The sequence below is a fragment of the Chenopodium album genome, chromosome 4, assembly GCF_948465745.1.
Source record: "Chenopodium album chromosome 4, dcCheAlbu1.1, whole genome shotgun sequence".
Lineage (NCBI taxonomy): Eukaryota > Viridiplantae > Streptophyta > Magnoliopsida > Caryophyllales > Amaranthaceae > Chenopodium > Chenopodium album.
Genome location: NC_137837.1, coordinates 6,022,826 through 6,044,823, shown reverse-complemented (window position 1 = coordinate 6,044,823; position 21,998 = coordinate 6,022,826). Strand labels below are relative to the sequence as shown.

Below are 21,998 nucleotides of genomic sequence, written 5' to 3'. Positions count from 1 at the left end.
ATTTAATAAGTGTTAATGATAAAATATAAAAATAAAATAAATAATTAAAACTAATAAAAACTTATAGTTCAATATAGTCTCTTTGTATTTATTTTCTAAAATACACAATATATGTCATAATTAACAAACTAAATAAAATTATTATTACCAACGGACCGGGTTGGCTAGCCCACGATACATATTTTCTTGTCCATGCATACCCGTCCATTTATATTAACGGGCCGGGCCTAGCCCGCCCAAATATCCATTTTTTCATAAAAGTTGTCCAAGTGCGCCCTTTTTGCAGGCCGGGATGGGCGGACTTAACGTGTCGTCCCGCCCATGAACAACTCTAGAACTACCTACTCCCACAATTAGCTTACTCCGTATTGGTCATTTCACATAATCAATCAATTATTTACCAATATAATTAGCTAATAAAATAAGTTAGTCAAATCAATAAGCTACATCTTTCAGTTAATCACCAAACACGACCGTTCAAAAATTTTGTGGAATGATGTTTTCTCTAGCTAAAAAAACTATATATATTTTGCAAACTTTTCAGCTTTTGAAAATAGAAAAAATGTCGGAAAAGTAATAGATAAATCATACTCTGTAACATACATCGCATGAAATATCACATTCAAAGGATATATTCGGTACCAATTGAAAACATTAGCTCTTTTATTTATTTTTCTAAAGTAATGTTAAATTAACATTAAGTTTGGTAAGATGACATAAAGAAATTTTATTACATTTGATAAGAATTGAACTCAAAATCTCAAACCTTTCGTATCAATTTTAAAACTTTTTACGTCTTCTATTTAAGAAGTTAGCCTATTCAATTATAAGTTTTTTTACATAGTCAAATTTTGGTTCTATTAACATTAATCTTTCTTCTTCTTTTTTTTTTTTTTTTTTTTTTTTTTTTTTTTTTTTTTTTTTTTTTGCTTTGCCACCAAGGCTAGTTAGCTGATGTAAGTCATTGAACTCATTTAGCTGATGTAAGTCATTGAACTCATGTAACTATGTAAGAGCAGTTAGACCCTTAGACACATGCTAAGCTTGGCTCAGAAGGGCTATTTTTGGCATAAAATATTGTTAATATAATAATAATCCTGCTTAATTACAATTAAATTTTTTTATAAAAAATCCTTGCAAACCAAGTAATATTAGGATTAGCAAACATTTAGCACCATTTAATCATCTCTCCTCTTCATAAATTAATCAAACATTTTTTTTCTTCGCTCATAAAATTTCGTTGTACGTCGTAGTAAGAGAAAAACCGCATTTTCTCTCAACTAGAGCAATAATTTTTTCACTTTCAATCCAATCTAGGGTTTCTTCCTTTCAGGTATAATTTAATTTCTATCCAATTCATCACAATTTACTTATTTTTAATTTTTTAGCATTGGGTTACTTTACATTTTCCCTAAATTTGCAATCTTACAAGTTAATGTTTTTAAAGTATGAAACTTTGATTGATTTTCTGCTCATTATGTAAAAATATGCTGTTTTTGGATTTCATTTCAGGTATAATTTACCCAATTCATCGCAATTTGCTTGTTTTTGTAAATTTTCAGCATTTGGGTTACTTTACATTTTTTTGTAAATTTGAAATCTTAAGGCTTTGTTACAATTTAAATTCATAAAGTTTAGAACTTGATTGAATTTCTGTTCTTAATGTTAAAATTTGCTGTTGTTGGATTTCATTTTCAGTTGGAATTTGGTTGTTATTACATTTGGGGAGTATTGTGTTGTTTGTAGGGTGAGTGAAGGGGGATAATTGGAGGGGGTTAAATTAGCAAAAGCAGAAGTAAATGAGTGGTGCTCCGAAAAGAGGGGCGCATGAGGAAGGCGTTCATTCGTCGTCTTCCTCGATGCGGCCAGGTTTTGCTGGTGAGGAGGAGGAGAATTCTGGTTTTCCAAGGGTTAATTATGGGGCAGTTCAAGAGTCTACTAGACCAGGATTGTTACCTCGTCCAGAATTTCGTGATGGGGAAAGACGATCCCCTTTGCATTCGGTGTATAAAATGCCCTCGTCGTCTATAAATGCTGATTCTGCACATGCTACTCATCCTATTGCTGGTCCTGAGATTAGGACAGAAGTAAGGGATTCAAAGGAGATTAGAGAAAGCAAGGGCGGGGAGGGTAATAGAGATGTGAAAGTTGAATCTAGAGAGGTGCATCATCAGGCTGTCAAAGCTGAGAAGGAGAGTAGGGTGGATGAGAGTAAAGAAGGGAAACATGAGAGGGACATTCGTAATGATTTGAAGAGTGAGGTGAAAGTGGATAAGGATGTTTATGGAGGGTCCGGGAGTCATACTAATTGGAAAGAGCAATACAGAGGGAAAAAACATTCTGATGTTCCAGGCGGTGGTGGAATGCCAAACTTTTGGATGAATGCTACTCAAATGCGCCCCAAATTTGACCCTGCCAGGGATGCTGCTGTGGCATTTCGTGAAATAAGTGAAGCCGTGGGAGAGAATAGAGTTGACCTTAAAAGCGACGATAAATTCAAGGAAAAGGAGAGAAAGCGTAAGGAAGGGAAGCACCATGATTGGCCTGAAAGTGACAAAGATAAGAGTGATCACAAGAGTAATGTGCAAGCAGCTGGTACTACTAGTAATAACGATTTCAAGGAAGTAATTAGAGAAGAAAGGGAATCTGAGCAGTGGGGGAGGGAGAGAAAAGAAGGTTTAAAAGAGAAGGAAAGACCAAAGGAAAAAGAAAAGGAACATGTTGACAGAGAAGGTCGGATTGGCGGGGAGAAAGAAAATCATCAGAATGAGAAAGAGATCGCAGAGAAAACATCTGTTCAGGAGAACTTTCCTGTGGAACAGAAGAAACCAACTGAATCTTGGAGAAATATGGAAAGAGAAGCTAAAGAGAGGAGGAAAGAGAGAGATGCTGATTTAGAGGCAGAAAGGCCCGAGAAGCGCACTAGGGTCTATGACAAAGAGTCTGAAGAAGGGGGTGCTGATGTTGATGGAGCTGCAGACAGAGAAAAAGACACCTTTAGTTACGGGGTGCAGCAGCGGAAGAGGATGCTTCGTCCAAGAGGTAGTCCCCAAGTTGCTAATCGTGATGGACGTTTCAAGTCTCGCGGTCAAGATGGAGAGGGGTAAGTCCTATCCTCTATTTCTAGACACTTTTACTTAGCTTAGGCTTTTAATTGCTTCATTGGTGTGCTATTCTGGTCCTTGATCTAGATGTTGTGTGAATGGTGTTTTGAGTTATGGCTTAGGGCAGTTCTTATATATGTTTGTATTGGTGTAATTCATTTGGTTCTAAAATGCATGTATACCACTAAAATATAAAAAATTGACGCTATGTATCTGCTAAGTAGTCAGGCCATTTACACTTAAGAATATTCTGAAATACTACATGTAGGTTTAAGTGTTTAACATAGATTGTTCTGAAATGTAGGTTTAATATAGATTGTTCTGAAATATTACATGTAGGTTTAACATAGATTGTTCTGAAATATATTACATGTAGGTTTAACATTGATGGTTTTTGAAAATCCCATTATAAATATGAATATGATTGTCTTTTATTTTTGAGGTATTGACCTACCAACTTTGTAAACATCTATGTCCATGCTGAATGTTGCTTGTCAGACACTTACATTGCATTGTCTAAGACATTGCTAACCCTCCTTTTCTGCTTTCTTTGCAGGTCTCAAGGTATGCCTGATATGTTGCCATTAAAATTCACTAAAATGGACTTTCTGTTCACCGTGAAAGTCATTTTGGCATAAGCCATGACATGTTGCTTGGTGCTCTCTTTTCCCATTGTATTTTGCTGCTTATCTTTCTAGTAAAAATTGACTTAATATGTGAACTTCTTCAGTTGGTGGGTATATGGTGGGGTTTTACTGAGTAAACTTTGGGTATATATATGCCCTTTTTAGGTCTTCCATGGACATTTTTATAATAGCCTAAAGGATGAACTATTTTTTCAATATTGTACTGTCATCATTACTTTGCCGCTGATGGTTTTTCTCTATTATATAAGCCAAGGGGTAATAAGTGGTGTTTGTGAAATTTCTAAAATTGCTCCTATCAATTTGATATGAATGTGAAGTATTATTTCTTTCGAAGGAAAAATCTTAAAATTATATATACAATACAATTTGAAAGATCCCAAATTTCTACATATTTATTGTACAGAATTGATATTTACGGAATTTTGTAATCTTATATACATTATAATTTTAAAGTTTCTATGTAGCATTCTATATTGTTCGTAAATAAAAATAATAAAATGATTTATTCAACATAATCTTATAATCAACGTACCATGTTCCAAAATATTTTCTGTAGAATGTAAAAATTGGCTATAAAGTCAATGACAATCATGAACTTAGTTTTGTCATCTATGTTATACTCCATTCTCTCTAAAGAAATAATAAACTTCAGATTAGAGGAATTAGGTTTATGTGATAACAATTGTTGAACTATGATAATAAAATTTTCATCATGTTTATATGTATATATTCTGATATTATTGGCTTACACATTACACCATATAGATTTATAAGTAAAATTAATGTGAGGATTATATTGTTAGTTGTTTCACCTACTTTTTAATATAATTCGCACGTATCGTGTGTATATAGAGCTTATTATATATGTTGCAAGTTTTATAGTGCAATGCAGTCAATGGTTTCATTTAAAGGGGTTAGATTATGTCTTTGATTGTATCTTCTTTTGGCCTTCTTGAGTTATTGTACTCATCCAACTGTTTCAAAATCTGTGACCCCCCACTCCTCTCTCTTTCAAAAGTAATAATTATGTAAATATTGAGTACCCTGTCTTTTCTAATTTAATAAATTTTTAACAGTATAGTCTGATACATGCTTTACTTTGTTTGGCCAATCTTCACTGAACATTAGTTAGGGATTCATACTATGTAATGACACTCATTCGTATCTCACTCCCTATCACGGATAATTACATATTCATCTAGTTCAAAATAATTACATTTGGATTAATGGAGATGTAGGTAGCATTTGGTCTGCAATATATATAGCCACTGAACATTTTTTCCGCAGGTAAAACTGAGGTATCTACTGTTTATAAAGTTGGTGAATGCATGCAAGAATTGACAAAATTATGGAGGGAATACGAATCATCCCAGGCTGATAAAAGCAGCGATAATTTATCTAATGGTCCTACTTTAGAAATCAGGATACCGGCTGAGCATGTAACTGCTACAAACCGTCAAGTAAGTTAGTTCCTGATGATTGTTGTGTCTATTTCAGAATTACCAGGATCTAATTTCTGTTTTTTCTTTAATAATTATACCAGTGATTCTACCATAAATAGTTGAATTGATATAACTTGCAGTTAGGTATTTTGAGATCTTTTTAGCTTTTGTACTTGCTTCTAGAGTAGTTTCCCAAATATTGTCCATATGCAATGTTAGTTGTCAAGGCTGACGAGCTTTGCTTGTTAGTAAAACAACAATTCACATATAACGGCTCTGTGATGGAAATGTTGGTAACAGAAAAGCGTTCCTCTTCTTCTGATTCTTAAAATCACTGTTCCATTTATTACTTCATTATTTAAGTTTGTTAATTAATTGATTGGTAAGTCGTAATTTTCTTAAATGAAACTGCTGGATCAGTTGGCATATTTGGTTAGCAACAGTCCTGATGATGTTTTTGGAGTGTTCTGTGATTATAGCGAGGTTGTTTGAGTGTGGAATGATTTGTTTCTCCCCTCAGTGATATCCTATTTATCTAGGATCGAGTTTTAAAGATTGTGAATTTTTTGTATTTTAGTCTATACTCTGTATGCTATGGGGTTTTTTTGTAAAAAATTTTTTTGCTTTATTGGAAACCCAATGTTATTTTCAGTGATATTTGATATGTTTACTGAACAGGTTAGAGGTGGACAGCTTTGGGGAACAGATATATACACTGATGATTCAGATCTTGTTGCTGGTAGGTAATTTGATAATATTTATTGAGCTGAAAGAAGGATCAACATGTTGAAGAAACACGTAACGTGAAAACATTGTCTTTTCAGTTCTCATGCATACAGGCTATTGCCGGCCAACAGCATCTCCTCCTCCAGCAGCTATTCAAGAGTTACGTGCAACAATACGTATTCTACCTCCGCAAGATAGTAAGTCGAAAGATTCAAAACTTCAAATTTTGTTAAACTAGAGTGTATCCGTGCTAGCGCACGGTATATACGTAACATGTATATTTAGAAATCTCATTAACTGACTCTGTAATTATATTATAGATTTTCACAATATGACTATTTATATTTGATTTGAAGCAGTTTCTCATTTGTTTGGTACTTTGGTATATGCATACAACAATGTTTTTTCATATTTTAGTTTGTGTTTGTAAATTGTATGCTTAATTTTCTGTGTGGATGATTTTTGGTAAAAAGTTTTATTATAGTGAGATAGGTTAAATACTGACATGGTGTTTAGGAGAGCTCTGTCTTGACTTTATAGTTCTATTGAAATTCTATTTTTAATGTGGAAATGTTTAAAATGTGATATGGAGATTACTTCTATAGCCTTTGCCAGTTGCCTCTAGCTTTCTCCCTAATGCATCAGCATATATTTTGCTTAAAGTGGTGCTATCATCTCCTCATTGTTGAATTGTTGGTTAACGTGAAGGGTGTCAGCGTGTCACACATAGATGGGTGCAGGATATTTTTTTTTCCCCCTCAAATGTTATTTCAGCTAAAAAACGTGAGCAACGTGAAGTGAAGTATCTTCCCTCAGAATACATGTTTGAAAGTTTGACCTTTAGTTGGCAAATGTCTGGCAGATAGACGTTTCCTTAAATTATGCTGCCGGTTTTGAGTTGCAACTCACATTGTATCATCTCTTCTTTTACCCTGCCTTCCCCCCTTTTTCTTATATATTCACCTTTTTCTTTCATCTCTAAATCAATTTCATTTCCTTCCTTCCATATTCTTTCCATAAAAAAACAATCCTTTCTTTTTCTTGCTTTACATAGAAAAAGATATGCAATTTTTGTTGAAAGATTAACCCACCAAATCTCATCTTGTCTCTTTCTATTGTTTTGATGACAAATATGTCACATTGAATTATGAGTTTGGTATTTGGTTCTGATCATCTGCTCTGATACGTTTTCATCTGGATTTAAAGGACATTATATATTAATTAAATAGAAGGTCTATGGTTGCTTCTGTTTCTGTCCATAAGGGTCTACAGTTTTGTTCTTTGCTAGTTTTTGCACAATGCTTTGTTTGTGTTATGTGAGCTGCATTGGCGATCTATTTCCTCTTTTTCTGCTTGTTAAATTATAGACACCCTTATTCTGTTCAGCTGTCTATATTTGTTCCCCATTTGCTATTTTTGATATTTTTTTTCCTAGTAAGAAACACTTATATGCATGCATCCTGCCTTTTGCTGTTACTGCATCTAACAAGTGAACTTGGACTGCCTGAAGGTTATGTTTCTACTCTGAGAAACAACGTCCGATCTCGTGCATGGGGAGCAGCAATCGGCTGTAGTTTTCGTGTTGAACGTTGCTGCATTATGAAGGTGCGCTATTTGGTGCTATCCCTCTTGTTTCTCCTTCTCTTAGTCAAGATTTTTCACACTTACACTCTTTGTTTCCTTGGGGACTTTCATGTTTCTCCATTTTCAGAATGATCTTAAACTAGATGTGCTTTTCTTTTTTTTTTTTTTTTTTTTGGGGGGGGGGGGGGGGGGGGGGTAGGTGGGGAGAGGTATTTAATGTGGCTCACAATAACAATTTACTCCCTCCGCGTTTTAATAAGTGTTACACTTGACTGGCACATAGTTTTAGGCAATTTAATTAACTTAAATAAAATAAGAGGTAAGTGGGGTAATTGGAGTATTAAAAATTATAAAAGAAAGATAGTGGGGTTAATAATTTATTGAAATGTAATGAATGTGAGAGGAAAGAAATAATAAAAAAAATGTAGTAGTGGGTTTGGGTTGGGACCATTGAATGAGTAATATATAATATTAAAATGTAGATTTTTGCCAAAAGAAAGGACATGTAAAACTTAGTAAAAACACAGCCGCATTTGGTGAATAACACTTATTAAAACACGGATGGAGTATAGATATTAACTGAGGAAATATTCTTTGGTTCTTCTTGTATCTGCGAAATAATGAATACGAAGCATAAAAATTAGGTAGTAAAATTAATCAAATACTGGATTAAATATAGGAGATTGAAAATGGACTATATTTATTGGGATATATATGGTATATAGTTGTTGATAGCCTAATTCAATGAATGAATTCTTTACAAAAGATTGCCGTTTAAGTACTCTGTATAATCTTAATGAGAAATGAATTCTATTTATTTGCAAAATTATCAATTCAAGTTAAATATCTCGACAAATGAAGCTAGTTGATTGCTTTACTAATCAGAAGATTTTTCAAGCAAGATTAAATGTATTATGCAAAGTTGTGTACTTTGACCAATTCTGTCCTCACTAGAAATGAAGCTAAGTAGTATGATGTTAGCATTTGGGGGGGAGCAATGGCAAGGATTTGAACTAGTTAGGAAAGGTATTTGATATAAAATGGTTGAAATCCTGTGAGGAGGAATTAAATCATAGGGGATTAAGTATTATAAGGACCAGATCCCATCATGCTTGCAGTAGATAAGATCTTGGTCTCAGAATAGCAGCGTGATTCATCAATTCTAATTGATTTGATGGTTTTTTTTACTTTCTTTGTTTTATTTCAGAAAGGAGGTGGATCCATTGATCTTGAACCTTGCCTCACGCATACATCTACAATTGAGCCTACCTTGGCTCCAGTTGCTGTGGAGCGCTCAATGACAACTAGAGCTGCAGCCTCGGTAACTTTTTTTGTTTTCTCTATGGAATTTGCAGCATTTAACTTATATATAGGCTGTTTAAGCAACGAAGTTCCCCAACCATACATTGGTCAACTATTATTGTTGGGAAATCTTTTTAATGTTGAACTATACAGGAAAGTTAATTGAAGAAGACTGTATAAAAGTAATACTGTGAAATGTTTCGCTGTTTTATATGGTAAAGTATGGAGAAGTATATAATTACACATTTTTTTCATTGATTAGTTTGCAAAAGACAAAAATAAGTGAATATGTATGTATATTAGTGTTATTGTTTTTTTTATATTTTTTTTTCTCTCTCTCTTAATTTTCCTCAAATTTATCATCAAAAAGAGAACTATGGACAAATTGGTAAACCTTAATTGTATGGTATTCTTAGCTTTCTATCTTGTCCATGGTTTTCTTTCCAAGGCATCAAACTCTGTAAAATTTAGTACTCTATTGTTTCCTTCTATTTTGCTGATTTTTTTTTTTAAAAAAAATGATGCTGAAAAAATTTGATGAATGTAGAAATCTTACTGTCTCTGTTTATCTTGTTGAATAATGATAATTTTGTTTTATTTTATTTTCCAGAATGCATTACGACAGCAAAGATTTGTACGAGAAGTCACAATACAGTATAATCTCTGCAATGAACCTTGGTACACCATCTTACTTGTTAATACGGAAGTTTTAACTTTTAACATAATACATTACTCTCATATATGCTTGTGTAAGTGTATTAGTGTGTATTTCATTGCATGTTCCTATTATACTTGATTGACACAGTGAGGTTACAGATATAAAGACTTTACATGTGTTGTTCAATGCTCTCTTTCCCGTATCAGTGTCTTAATTTCTACTAAATACATTATACATCTACAATTACCCTTATATAGGTTTCAACACAGTTTGAGATTTGTATAGTTAAATTTACTGTCATTTTTATAGCATTAAATTTCCAGCACACCATTTGACATACAGTTTCTATCTTAATTTGTGTGTTTTCAGCAATCAAGCCTACTTGTATTTATATAGGATGTAGAGAGTACTTATGATGCTTGATATGTTTTACCAGGCACTTTTGACAAAATTCATTTTGTTCCTTGGTAATTTTAAGTTTCAATTGTCTGCCATTGCATGCTCCTTTAGTTGGGAATTCAAGTAATCAAGTGAATTTTAAGGGGGGAAAGTTATCCTTGTGTATAAAATATATAAATATAAACTCCTTTTAGGAAGGTTTTGATGCACATCCTTTTACCCTAATTAGATGAAGTGATAATAAAACTTTCTGTAAGTCATACGTAACAAATTTGCAAATAAACAAATGAGGTTTTTTAGAAACAAAGCAGTATTAACTGAAATACCTTCATAATAGACTTGATTACTGTTAATCTCTATGGTATTTCAGGAATATAGATATACTCTTATTTTATACTGTCTCTAAATTGATTGTTTTCATGATTACTTGTTTTTTTAAATGCAACTCATTATTGCATTGTTACTGGTTGTGGTATTAGGCTACTAGCCTCATAGTATGTTAATCTAAAAGTGGAGCTTATCTGCTTTCATATCCCTCTCACACAGTAAATACTCTGGTTTTGGAATGTTTAAAAATTGTTCATATTATGTGATGTCTTTTTTTTTTTTTTTTTTTTTTTTGTCTTTTTCTTTTCTTTTCTATTTTCAGGATAAAATATAGTATTAGTATTGTAGCTGATAAGGGATTGAAGAAGCCCTTGTACACATCAGCTCGTCTGAAGAAGGGAGAAGTTCTCTATTTAGAAACTCATTTTTGCAGGTAATATGTTGTCAATGCTAGTTCTTCAATGAGAATTCTTATTTCCTATTGCAGTTTTTGGATGATTTTTAACAGCAATGTTGTACTCATAATTGGCATAGTCCCCAAATACTTGTACTTCTTTGTTTGCCAGCTTGTTTCATTTGGCTAACTATTTCTGACATGCAGTGGGTGAAAGAATGGCCCCTCTCCTTATTACGCCTGTTACCAACAATTTTTGCATTTTTATGACACATTGTTCGTCATATGTAGGTATGAGCTGTGCTTCACCGGCGAGAAGATTGTTAAAGTCCCATCTGTCTCACAAGCACATGAGGCGGAGTCAGATAAGTCCCAGAACCATGTTCATACTGCAAATGGCGAAAGAAGTAGTGCAGAAGGTGATAACATGGTAGTAGACATGTTCCGGTGGTCTAAGTGTAAGAAGCCTCTTCCGCAGAAGTTTATGCGATCAATTGGGATCCCTCTGCCTCTTGAACATGTGGAGGTATTGCAAAAAAAACGATGCTTATTTCAATTGCATGATGAAATCTTTTTCTTGTCCTCAAATGGTGTCTTTTACTCCATGTATGTAACTTATTTTTGTTGTGAATTAAACTTGGGCAACTCTTACTTTAACTGAACTGAATTTACAGAATTGTATGATGAACTTACCTGAACATTTTTAAAGTCGAACTTATTTAGATTGACTACGAAGTGAATATAAGGTGAAAGGATCATAGCCTCATTTGCTTCATTTTTGCTTTGACAGGTTTTGGAGGAGAATCTCGATTGGGAAGATGTGCAGTGGTCTCAAACCGGTGTTTGGGTCTCCGGAAAAGAATACCCGCTTGCAAGGGTGCATTTTTTATCTCCAAATTAAGCCTAAGCCTTTGCCTATGTTAATCATATTACCTGTTGTAAGTCGATCTTGAATTGATATAGCCAACATGGATAGGATAGGCGATAGGGGTTGTAACTTGTAATATAGGTTAAAGTTTATGTAATGGGAAACTCTGAATTTCGAGTTTCTTGTTAATTATTAAGGCATCATTTGGTGTATTTTCAGACCTTGGCACCTTACCATTATATTAATAAATTGCATTGCAAAACATTTCTCCTTGTTATGGTCAGGTTCTTTTCACCTTAAAAATTAAGTACTGTACTTCATAATGTATAATTTTAATTGGTTAAATGAGAGTTAAAGTACGGTAGTTAAAAAATTAGTATTATTCAAGAAGTCTGAAGTCAATCAAATTCAAAGTATTAAAGTGAAATGGTAAAAAGACATTATGGTTAGGAATAACAGGATCTAGTTTACTAGAGATTGTGTTTTGTAGCAGTGAAACTTGATAAAAATGTTGCAGAATTTTGACCACAAAAGGACCTAGTTAACCAGAGATAGTGCCCAAGATTTCGTTTCTAATTTAAAATCAAATACTTCATCGTCTGCATCAAATGCCTTTATAATTCCCTATGAAACCAATCATTCAGAGATATTTTACACCCTTACATGCAGAGCCATACAAAGTACTTTCTCTGTTCTATTAATATTGCAATAATGGACTTTTTGCACTATTCATCACTCTTGTTTGACCATATAATATGATTTATACGTTAAGCAAAATCTAGTCATGTGGGATCATGTTGGATTCGTCTCATAAAATACTTTCACAATATCAACTTTTTATAATTTTTACTCTTACACAATCATACATATTTAGCATATAAAATGTGCTTTGGGATGCGTAATTTCATCCTTGTTGCAATATTAATAGAACGGAGGAAGTATATAATAAAGGAAAAATTAGAAAAAATAATCCCAACTTTGTCTAATTTATGTAGAATAATCCCAACTTTCGTTAATACTGGAATAATCCGAACTTTGGGGGGTCTTCTTTTTCTTCAATCCCAAATGCCGGTTACCGGTTGAATGGGTTATTTTTTTTTTTTGGTTAAAGTGACACGTGTCACAATTTAATTGGTTAAAAATAAATTAAAAAAACAAATTAAAAAAACACAAAAATTAAAAAATAAAAACCCCACCAGCCAAACCCCAACCACCCAGCCAATCCGATTCCGACTACCCCAACCACCTCCCTCGCCGGACGACCGAAATTCCCCCACCACTGGAGTCCCCGTCCCCGAAACTCCCACGCCACCAACCAAACCCAAAAACCACCACCACTACGACACCTTTCCTCCACCACTGCAGTCCCCGTCCCCGAAAGTCTCACGCCCCTACTCTCGAAAACCCCAAAACCACCAGCCCCAATCTCGAAAATCCCTCCAAAGCCACCAGCCCCACTCGAAAATTGGCTGCGATTTCATTGGCTCCGGTTTCGTGGCTACGGCTTCGTGGCTGCGATTCCGTGGCTGCGATTTCGTGGCTGCGGCTTCGTGGCTGCGGTTCCGTGGCTGCGATTTCGTGGTTGCGCCTCCGTGGCTGCGATTGTGGGGTTACGGTGGTTGGGGGTCTCAGTGGTTGCGTTGGGTTTTGGGGAAAGGGGAAAACGGCGACTCAAGGGGTGGGGGAGACGCGGCGGGCTGGGCTGTGATGGTGGAGGTTAGGGTGTAAGGCGGGGTGCGGGGCGGGCTGTGGTGGTGGAGGTTAGGGTGGATCGGTTGGGGAAGGGGGAGCTGGGTGGTTTTCTTTTTTTTTTTTAATTTTTTTTTTAATATTTGGACCAATCAGGATTTGACACTTGTCAAGTGACCTGCTATAATAGGTCATTGACTTTTGTTGACCGGTTTGGGATTGAAGAAAAAGAAGACCCCCAAAGTTCGGATTATTCCAGTATTAACGAAAGTTGGGATTATTCTACATAAATTAGACAAAGTTGGGATTATTTTTTCTAATTTTTCCTATAATAAAAGCCTAAGTTGTAAAATCTAAGGCTAAGCTATGTTTTTCCTTAAAATTATATCTATAGTTCTATCAAACAGGCCAGCAACTTAAGGAAGCAAAATGCTCAATCAAGATCCTGATGTCACAAGAAACTGCAAGAGCTGGCCTTCTATTGGAATAAACCTACTAGTATATTTGAGTGTATAGATTTTGCCAAATACTACAGAAATAAATTCTGTACACAAGGATGATTTAAAGCAGTAAGTTTCGTCAGTATGGATGCAAGGCATGCAAAAGTTCACCATTCATTCCATTCATTCAAGAAATCATTCCACATAGAAGTTGCAATCGATTCTCGTAGCAACATTCCCATTTCCTCCTTTAAGGGAGGTCCTGATGGCATATCAAGCAGATCATCAAAGTCTGGAACTTCTTCCACCATTTGTTCTTCAACGCTGGAAAATAACCGATCATTGCAATCTTCTTGCCGGATAAAATTATGGATAACACAAGCAGCGATTACAATGTCTCTTTGAATCTGAAATGCGTACTGAGGAGCAAGTTTCAGAATAGGAAATCGCTCTTTCAAAACATGGAAAGACCTCAAGATGGCTTGTCTTAGGGTTGAATGCCGATGATTAAAGAGCTCTTGCACATTTCTTGGTAGACAGTTAGCACCTTTGAACTCATGATTGCAGTATCGAACTCCTTGAAATGGGGCGACAAATCCTTCCATATTTAAGTAACTTGTATCTACAAGGTAGTATTTACCTGCAGCACATAATCTTCAGGTAAACAACCTGCGAGAAATAAGGTAAACACCCACAGACTCTGTACCAGGTCAAGGTTTGATTTAAGTTAGGGCATGAAGATGAAGGTGCAAATGTAGAAAGAAGACAGGGGCATGTGGATGTATCCCTAACTTAGAGAGTATGCAGATAGAAAAAGACATGTGTAAAGTAGAATAAGGCATACTTTTTTGGTAAGGGTTAACCATGAACTTGGACATAGTAATTACACTTTTACAATCAAATAAACAAGAACATCACCTTCAGGAATGCGAGGGAAATTCTGATCTGGGTCATCAAGAACAGCTTGCAGTACACGAGAATCAGAAACTGAACCTTCCCATCCAGGATATACAAATATAAACTGCAGATCAAAAGTACAAGCTACCAAAACATTCTGTGATAGAAAACCTCTCTTGTTACGGAATCGAGTCTGATCTTTTGCAGGTACATGTGCAGGAACATGCATGCCGTCTATTACCCCAATACAATCCTGAGGTACAAAGAAAGGGGGTTAATGTGCAAAATAATAGCCATAATTTCCATACAAATTGACACGAGTGTTTCAAAAGCGTACTTTGAAATAAGGGAAGAGTCTTCTGCTACCAAGGATCTGTAGGGGTGTGTTTATAGGTGGAGCTTGTAGGAACTCACGAGACAATGACTTGATAGCCTTCAACACACTATTGAAATGCCGACTTATGGTCTCTCCAGAATGTTGAAACCTGTCCTGTATGACTCTATTACGCTCATTATGCCCGATAATATTCAAAAAAATTGCTAGTTGCTCTTCAATTGAAACTCCAGCAGTATCACGAAGCATGCCTCTTTGTCGAAAAATGCCACATAATTTATGGAAGACATGTTTATCCATCCTAAGCATTTCACGACATGCATCCTCTGGCCCTTCCATTAGTCCAGTCATGTAATTAGGTTGATTAGGTGACAGACTATGGCGAGGATGTTTATTTATACTATTATGATAATAGTATCCAACTGCAGCAGCAACTAGTTCCATCCCATCCAATTCTATATCAAAATCCTCCATGCCAGCTGAGGTATCTGAAGAAATTGCATAGCACAATAGATACTTCATAACAAAAGGAAAATGGTACTTACTACAAGTAGCAAATCTATAATATCAATAATTCATGTATAAACTTTCCTATCTTTAAAAAAGATTTCATAAGGGACCAAAGAAGGAATATACATAGAGTGCTCCATAGTAAATACTAAATGCTAATCTGGAAGCTAAAGGTTAGTTCTTAGTAAACCTAAAAAGAAAAGGCCTCAATTAGGACTCGCTACCCCACAGAGTCCACTCACTATTAACAAAGAGCTCACCTAGTAAAGAAAAAAATAATAATAACTTGTAACATAATTTCTTGAAAGGAATTATAGAACATCCTGTTGTAGCTTATAAACCAAATTAGAAGTAATTGATCTTATACGATTATACCACAGAATTGGTTTTGCACTTCCCCTGTAACCAAATCAACCTTCTCTCACTTTTAAGAGCTATAAAAGTCTCTCGTGCGTTGGAGTTCTCAAATAAGTCTAAGGCAAGAAAATAGAGGCGCTGATCAACACCTTGCATTTCATCCAAGACTTTGATGCATTTGCTAATTGAAAATCGATCTTCATTCTTCATCATTGCAGCAGCTCTCATTTTAGATGCAGCTGCTATTTCTAGCATAGCGTCAACTATGGCATCACCCGTTGCCTTGCGACTTCTTTTTTGACGTCCTGAACTTGATGGGACAGCAGAATGACGTTTGTTATGCCCATCAACCAAATTCATCTCCTCTCCAGAGCCAGAAGATGCATCCTCATCCACTGAGTTTAATGGTGCATTAGGATAAAGAGACATCTTCAAAGCCTCAGGAACGTCAACAACTGTCTACACCCCAGCACAAGGATAAAGTCCATAGTTATATCATTGAAAGTCTAAATTATCATATATTAGAGCAAATAGATTGCATCCTATGGTCAAAAATCCCAAAATTCACTAAGAAAACATAAAAAGCAGCACAGAAGAAACTTCAAGACTTGAAAATAAGCTTGAAGTTGACTGCTATTAAGCAACTAAATCTGCATGCTCTAAATCAAAGAGAATGATAAATCACCTGCCCCAATCCCAACTCACTCTAAGGTGAGGGGAGATGCAAAAGAGAGATATTTACAGAAAAAGTGCAAGACAGAAGCTAGCTTAAAACTTCTTCACAGGGAAGAGCATAAAAAAATAAAAGAGTTGGCATGTAAGTATCTTAAAACTTAAACTCCTATGAGAAATCGATGAAGCCTATTACTATGAAAAAAACTGAAAAACCACTTCAGACTTCGGCTAGAATAACAATCAGGATTTCCCCAACAGCAAACCCAAATTTATTGATATATTTGCCAAAAATCTGAAGACAGCAGTCATCAGTACAGAGCAGCAAAACATGCTAAACCGTAACCTATATATATGATCACATACCCTTTTTGTCCAACTTTATAAACTAAAGCTTGCTTTGCTCTAATTTATAATGGACAAAGGTCCTCAACATCCTTTATTCTACCCATAAGTTTCACCTTATATCACCAATAAGAATAATATTCCCATGGTCTCAATTTCATTAGGCCATTAGGGTGGGTGCAACTATGCAAGAAGTGAAGAAGCTTAGGTAAAACTAAAGAAAAGCGAGACAACATAACGACGCGTTATAGCACTCCTATATCAGTACATCCTACCAACCAGTAGAAGTTGAGACCCTGACAAGGACACTTAAGCCATTCAAGGACCACCATCAAGGTGTACCCAAATCACACTTGACAGAAAACTTAATATAGTCAACCTTTTTCATCAAACTCTTAAATCATGGGCCTCCCCTAGTTAAGTTATGATAATCACCATAATTCCATAAATTTCATATGATGCTAATAATCATCACAATCTTTGATTGCACAGCAAATATCATAATCAAGTTATAAAAATCAGCAAAATTTAATCAAGGATAAAGTCACAATCAAAATTGATACAACATCAAATTATGTATATACCCATATGAAATTAAATCAATTAAATAAGCTTTCCTACATATTTTCACTTTAAATTAAGAGCCATAAACAATGTACATTGTACAATTTCATCTTTTCCTTCGGTTAATTAGAGAACATAAAATATAAAAATCCAAAAAATTACATTTAAACAAAATTAACCCAATAATTTCCTACATCCCAATTCTTATAATATACAAAAGAATTAAAATTTCACAAAATTGGGATTTTTAAATTAATATAATCAAATTACCGGATTTACAGAAAATTAAGAAATTTCGCAGGCAATTAGGAGAGAGAAAGAGGGAATGAGGATTACCAAGAGAAGCTTGATCAAGTAGCAATTACAAATTGTAAGCAGAAGAGAAAGTTGCGAGGGAAGATAATGGCAGCTTAATCAAAATTATTTGGAAAAAAGTTAGGCAGAAGAAGAAAGAGGAGAAAAGGGGAAGAAGGGTTTAAGCTCCCCTAATTGCGTGTGTTTGGCTCCTAGAATTCACAATTTACAAACATGTTGGATTAACTAGTCGGGTCGAGTTCGTATTCGTTTCGAAATATAAATATAATGGGCTGCGATTTTAAATATAGAAATATTGATTGGATTTATATTAAGGGTAATGCTATATGTAACCCTAATATTTATATATATAAGCATTAAATACATAATTGAAAATTGTATAAAATTAGGAATTCACGACAAAAACACGCGTAAATCAGTATAATTAGTGTTTATATTTTGATGATTTCTTAACTTTTTCCGATTTTCAAATGTAAATGTAATGCTTATATGTAGCCCTAAGGGCTATGTATAGCATTTTTCTTATATTAATAATTGAGCTTTTACTTATAATTTTGAGGTTAAGGGTTCGATTTTCATTGAATAACCACAAATATAATAGTCATGTAAATTTAGAGTCAAATTAAATCAAATTTGGCTCGGCATTAAACAATGGTTTTTACTATTGGAAATTCTCATTGAAGCATAACAAATAATTTTATAGGGCTTAGGGTTAGTCAAAAAAATTAATAATGGTAGCTCATTAGTATGCTTAATTAAGATCATTACTCTTTTCTTTTTAAAAAAAAAAAAAAAGATCACTACTCTTGATCATATGGAAAGAACAAGGCTAAGCTATTTAATTGGAGTTTGTGACTAACCTATAGGTCATAGCAAACCATATTGTTTTTTTTTAGATCGTACAAAACAAATTGAGTAGTAGATTGGATTGATATAACCACAAATTTGTCAAATTTACACCAATCTGCTAATTAAATGGTCAAATCAATCGTTATTAAACAAAAACAACTACTACTATTAGTTTCGAATGAAGGGAAGATAAAAACACTTGAATTATAAAAAGGATAAATCCAAAACACAAAAAATCTAACTAATGTTTAGTCTACAAATTTATATATTCACTGTTCTTGTGTGAATTCTTTCACTACATACATTATATTATGCCTCTATATATATGTCATCTAGATATGAGACTTCTTTTGCATGCTTAAGCTTATATTAACTGAATTTTGTAGTGCATACTAATACTATCATGCATGATACCTAAATTATCTATTAAATAAACTACATAATCAAAGAAGGGGACAAGATAATGTCTTGCTCGCAACGATCACATAGAAAAATTCTTGGAACCTCTTCATTGTTTGGAATCCTAACACATCGAGTATGCTGCCACACTTCACATATGTCACAGGCAACCATTCTTTCGCCGTCATCCTCTTTAGCACCACAGGCACAATCTATGCATCCATAGCCTTGATTATGGCAATAATTTCCGAGTTCATATACATTCCATCCTTGTATTAGTGATCCATTCCTATGCTCGTTCCCATTAACCTGACCGATAAATCCTGCTTCAAAAATGATATCCTTTCCTTCTTCAATCACCCCACAAACAAAATCTGTGTCATTTGCATTAACATTGACAATTGATTGTATTACTAATCCTTTCATTCCATAATATACATCTTTAAACCATTTTTCAACCTCCCTTTTTAACTCTTCAATTATTATGCTTCCTTTTACTTTAACATTTTCATAAGGCTGCATAATTTGCTTGTCTTTTAGCTGCAAAGAGCAGAACAAATCAACTAGTTCCTCCCCAATGCTGAATTTGTTTCGGGGTGGAAGGTTTTGTTGATGATTAAATTCCTTGACAAGGTGTTTACTGTCAAGGATTACCCTGCTAGCTATTAAAATTGTGCTTCCTGAACCTGATGTTGCCTTTCTTTCTTTTAGTGTGGATTTGTAGAGGTACATTATGTCCTTTGCGAGTTGAGCCCTAGTGACCGCCATCATATTAGACTTAGACTCCCTCAACATCAAGTTATGATCATGACTAATGGACATATCTTCCAAGCAATATTCAAGAACTTTGGTCACAGGATTCAAGCTACGACGAACAAGGTATTTTCCCACAACATGATTACCAAGTGACTTGAGAACAAAATCTAACAGTCCTGTATCACCAATGTATACCCTTGCTGCATCCCTGACCTCTTGTCTTGACACCCATTTGGGCTCAGCCCTTTTTAAAGACTCAACTATGACTCGAGTGGCCATTTCAACCCGCTTAGGAGACCACCTACAGGAAGTTTCTAGAAGGATACCCGGATTGAACAGCTCAGAGGGGGCAGTCTCTTTTGGGAGGCGGGACCTGAGCTCCAGCATGAAGTGGAAAAGGTCACTTAGGGTTATTAAGGAATGCTCAGATAAGGCTTGGTACCGTGAGTATATGATTGGAAGGTAATTGTCTGAGGGGCTTAAGTGGTGGAACAGAAGGCATAAGGGGATGTTCTGTAAGGCCTGGATTGATTTTTGGTACATGGATTCTGTAACTCCAAAGCTTCCACGTCCAAATTTGTAATCCCACCGCGAAAACCAGGGTCCTCCATATGCTAGTCCATGAAGTAGTCTCAAGTCCATGCCCTTCTTCTGAGATATATCGGTCAAGCTCACTTTCCTGCATAATAAAACTTAATTTCATCAGTTAACTGTAGTATGTCTGAACAATATCACCTATTTTTTCAACTAAGGAAATCCAAACAAATTTGATAAAGAAACAAGCTAAAAAAACTCTCTTCTTTCAGCTAGCTTTTTTCTCTGAAAGTTACTATTTACTTCTTAGTTCTTCTCTTGCTGTAAGCATAGTCCTAGCAACATAAAATGCAAGGAAACAAATTTGGAGTCGGATACACAGGGGGGCATTATAGGGTCATATAAGGCTAAGATACATACCGAAAAAATATATTTTTAAAAAAAAACTCCCTCATGCTCAGCATTACTGTAGGGCTATTGACAATAACATGGCAAAAATTGAAGTAGGGAACAAGATGACTGATTACCTTGCACGCAAGCCAGTGCAGATGCGGTCCCAAAAATCCATGACCTGGTGACCAGTTAAGTCTGAATTCATTTCAAGGCCATTAACACAGAGCAAATGCCCAAAGCCATTGCAGTGGAACACTCCATGCAGAGTGTGACCCTCCAGTTCCACCAAGCTGCAGGACTTGGTACCGCATCTTGCAGCTAAAATTGTACCATCAGCACAGCAATTACCTTGGCAGCTCAAACATGTTGATGCCATAGCTGCAGTTTCCTTGGAGGGCACTACAAAATGATACTTCATGTTGCAGATCATATGCTGTCCCCATCCTGTTACAATCAACAAATGCAGTAAATAGCACTCCTGAAAGGCTTCAGAATTTTAAGCAATTACTTGTTTTTCGATCTTTCACTCATTGTACTTCTGAGATGATAAGTTGTCCCTCTTTAATGATAAGGAAAATGAAATATTTGGCTTTATATCATGCTAATCACCCGAAAACCTCTGTATCAGAATACCTATCCACTTATACTGCTAACCCTATGGGGATTCGAACACTGCTAGTGTCATGGAAAGTCAGGGGCTAAGTTTTTGCTTTAAACAATAACTGGTATGTCTATGCAAAACATGGGATTACTAATAATATTCGACAAGTTTTTTGTAAAATAATATGGCCCAATGTTAGAGAGAAAGTAGAGAGGATAAACTTAAAGAGAATGTTTAATTTTTTTATAGAATATGCAAAATTAGTTATGTATATAGACAGAGGGAGTACTATTAAGATAACTTTCTAACAGTGTAGCATAAAAGCTAGACTACAATCCACAAGTTTCAAATAAGTACCTATGTAGCGACAATGTTTGCAGTAGAGGTAGTTTGAAGTTTCGATTGGCTCCTCTATAACAAACAGAAAGACACGTTGATCAGGTCTATGGCGATGAACTTCCAGCTGAAATGACCAGCTTATCATACCATTGGTACTATGAATACTCTCCATATGCCCAAATTCGAGTAATGCTCTGACATTCTTCCAGAAAGGGCCATCAAACTGAGTTGGATAGCCTGGTTCACAGAAAGACTTGAACCTGAAAACCCTTTGATCAGCAGATGACCTTTTCCTCCTCTTGTTGCAGCTATGCAAGTACTCTAACTGTGACATTTCAACCGCCTTAGTAAAAAACAAACGAGTGTACAAAAATGTTAGTATCTAGCAAATACAAAGCAAGATATCAGTTGAAGGAGAGAGAGTAAGATAGAGAGAAAGTCTCAGAGCTATATACCAATAATGCTGCTTGATCACACGGTAAGTGCCTTCAAATAAAATTGGAGGAGAATACAATGAAATTAGCTATATGAGTTACACTCTCTGCATGAACTT

At 35.0% G+C, this 21,998-nt stretch overlaps 2 protein-coding genes across 2 annotated transcripts; one reads left to right on the top strand and one right to left on the bottom strand.

Moving 5' to 3' along the window:
* The first annotated feature begins 1,183 nt into the window (after nt 1-1,183).
* On the top strand, nt 1,184-11,728 carry LOC145628724 (uncharacterized). Its single transcript, XM_081681107.1, has 12 exons — nt 1,184-1,333; nt 1,699-3,103; nt 3,661-3,668; nt 5,039-5,211; nt 5,872-5,932; nt 6,018-6,116; nt 7,430-7,524; nt 8,711-8,824; nt 9,416-9,483; nt 10,512-10,622; nt 10,875-11,109; nt 11,374-11,728. Exons 2-12 carry the CDS (start codon nt 1,800-1,802, stop codon nt 11,482-11,484), a joined length of 2,379 nt encoding a protein of 792 aa, XP_081537233.1. The 5' UTR covers nt 1,184-1,333; nt 1,699-1,799; the 3' UTR covers nt 11,485-11,728.
* A 7,130-nt stretch (nt 11,729-18,858) lies between these two features.
* On the bottom strand, nt 18,859-21,779 carry LOC145626467 (PHD finger protein MALE STERILITY 1-like). The gene is made up of 3 exons (XM_081678901.1): nt 21,464-21,779; nt 20,640-20,949; nt 18,859-20,257 (listed from the first exon to the last, which is right to left on the bottom strand). Exons 1-3 carry the CDS (start codon nt 21,777-21,779, stop codon nt 18,859-18,861), a joined length of 2,025 nt encoding a protein of 674 aa, XP_081535027.1.
* Between the last annotated feature and the right edge of the window lie 219 nt (nt 21,780-21,998).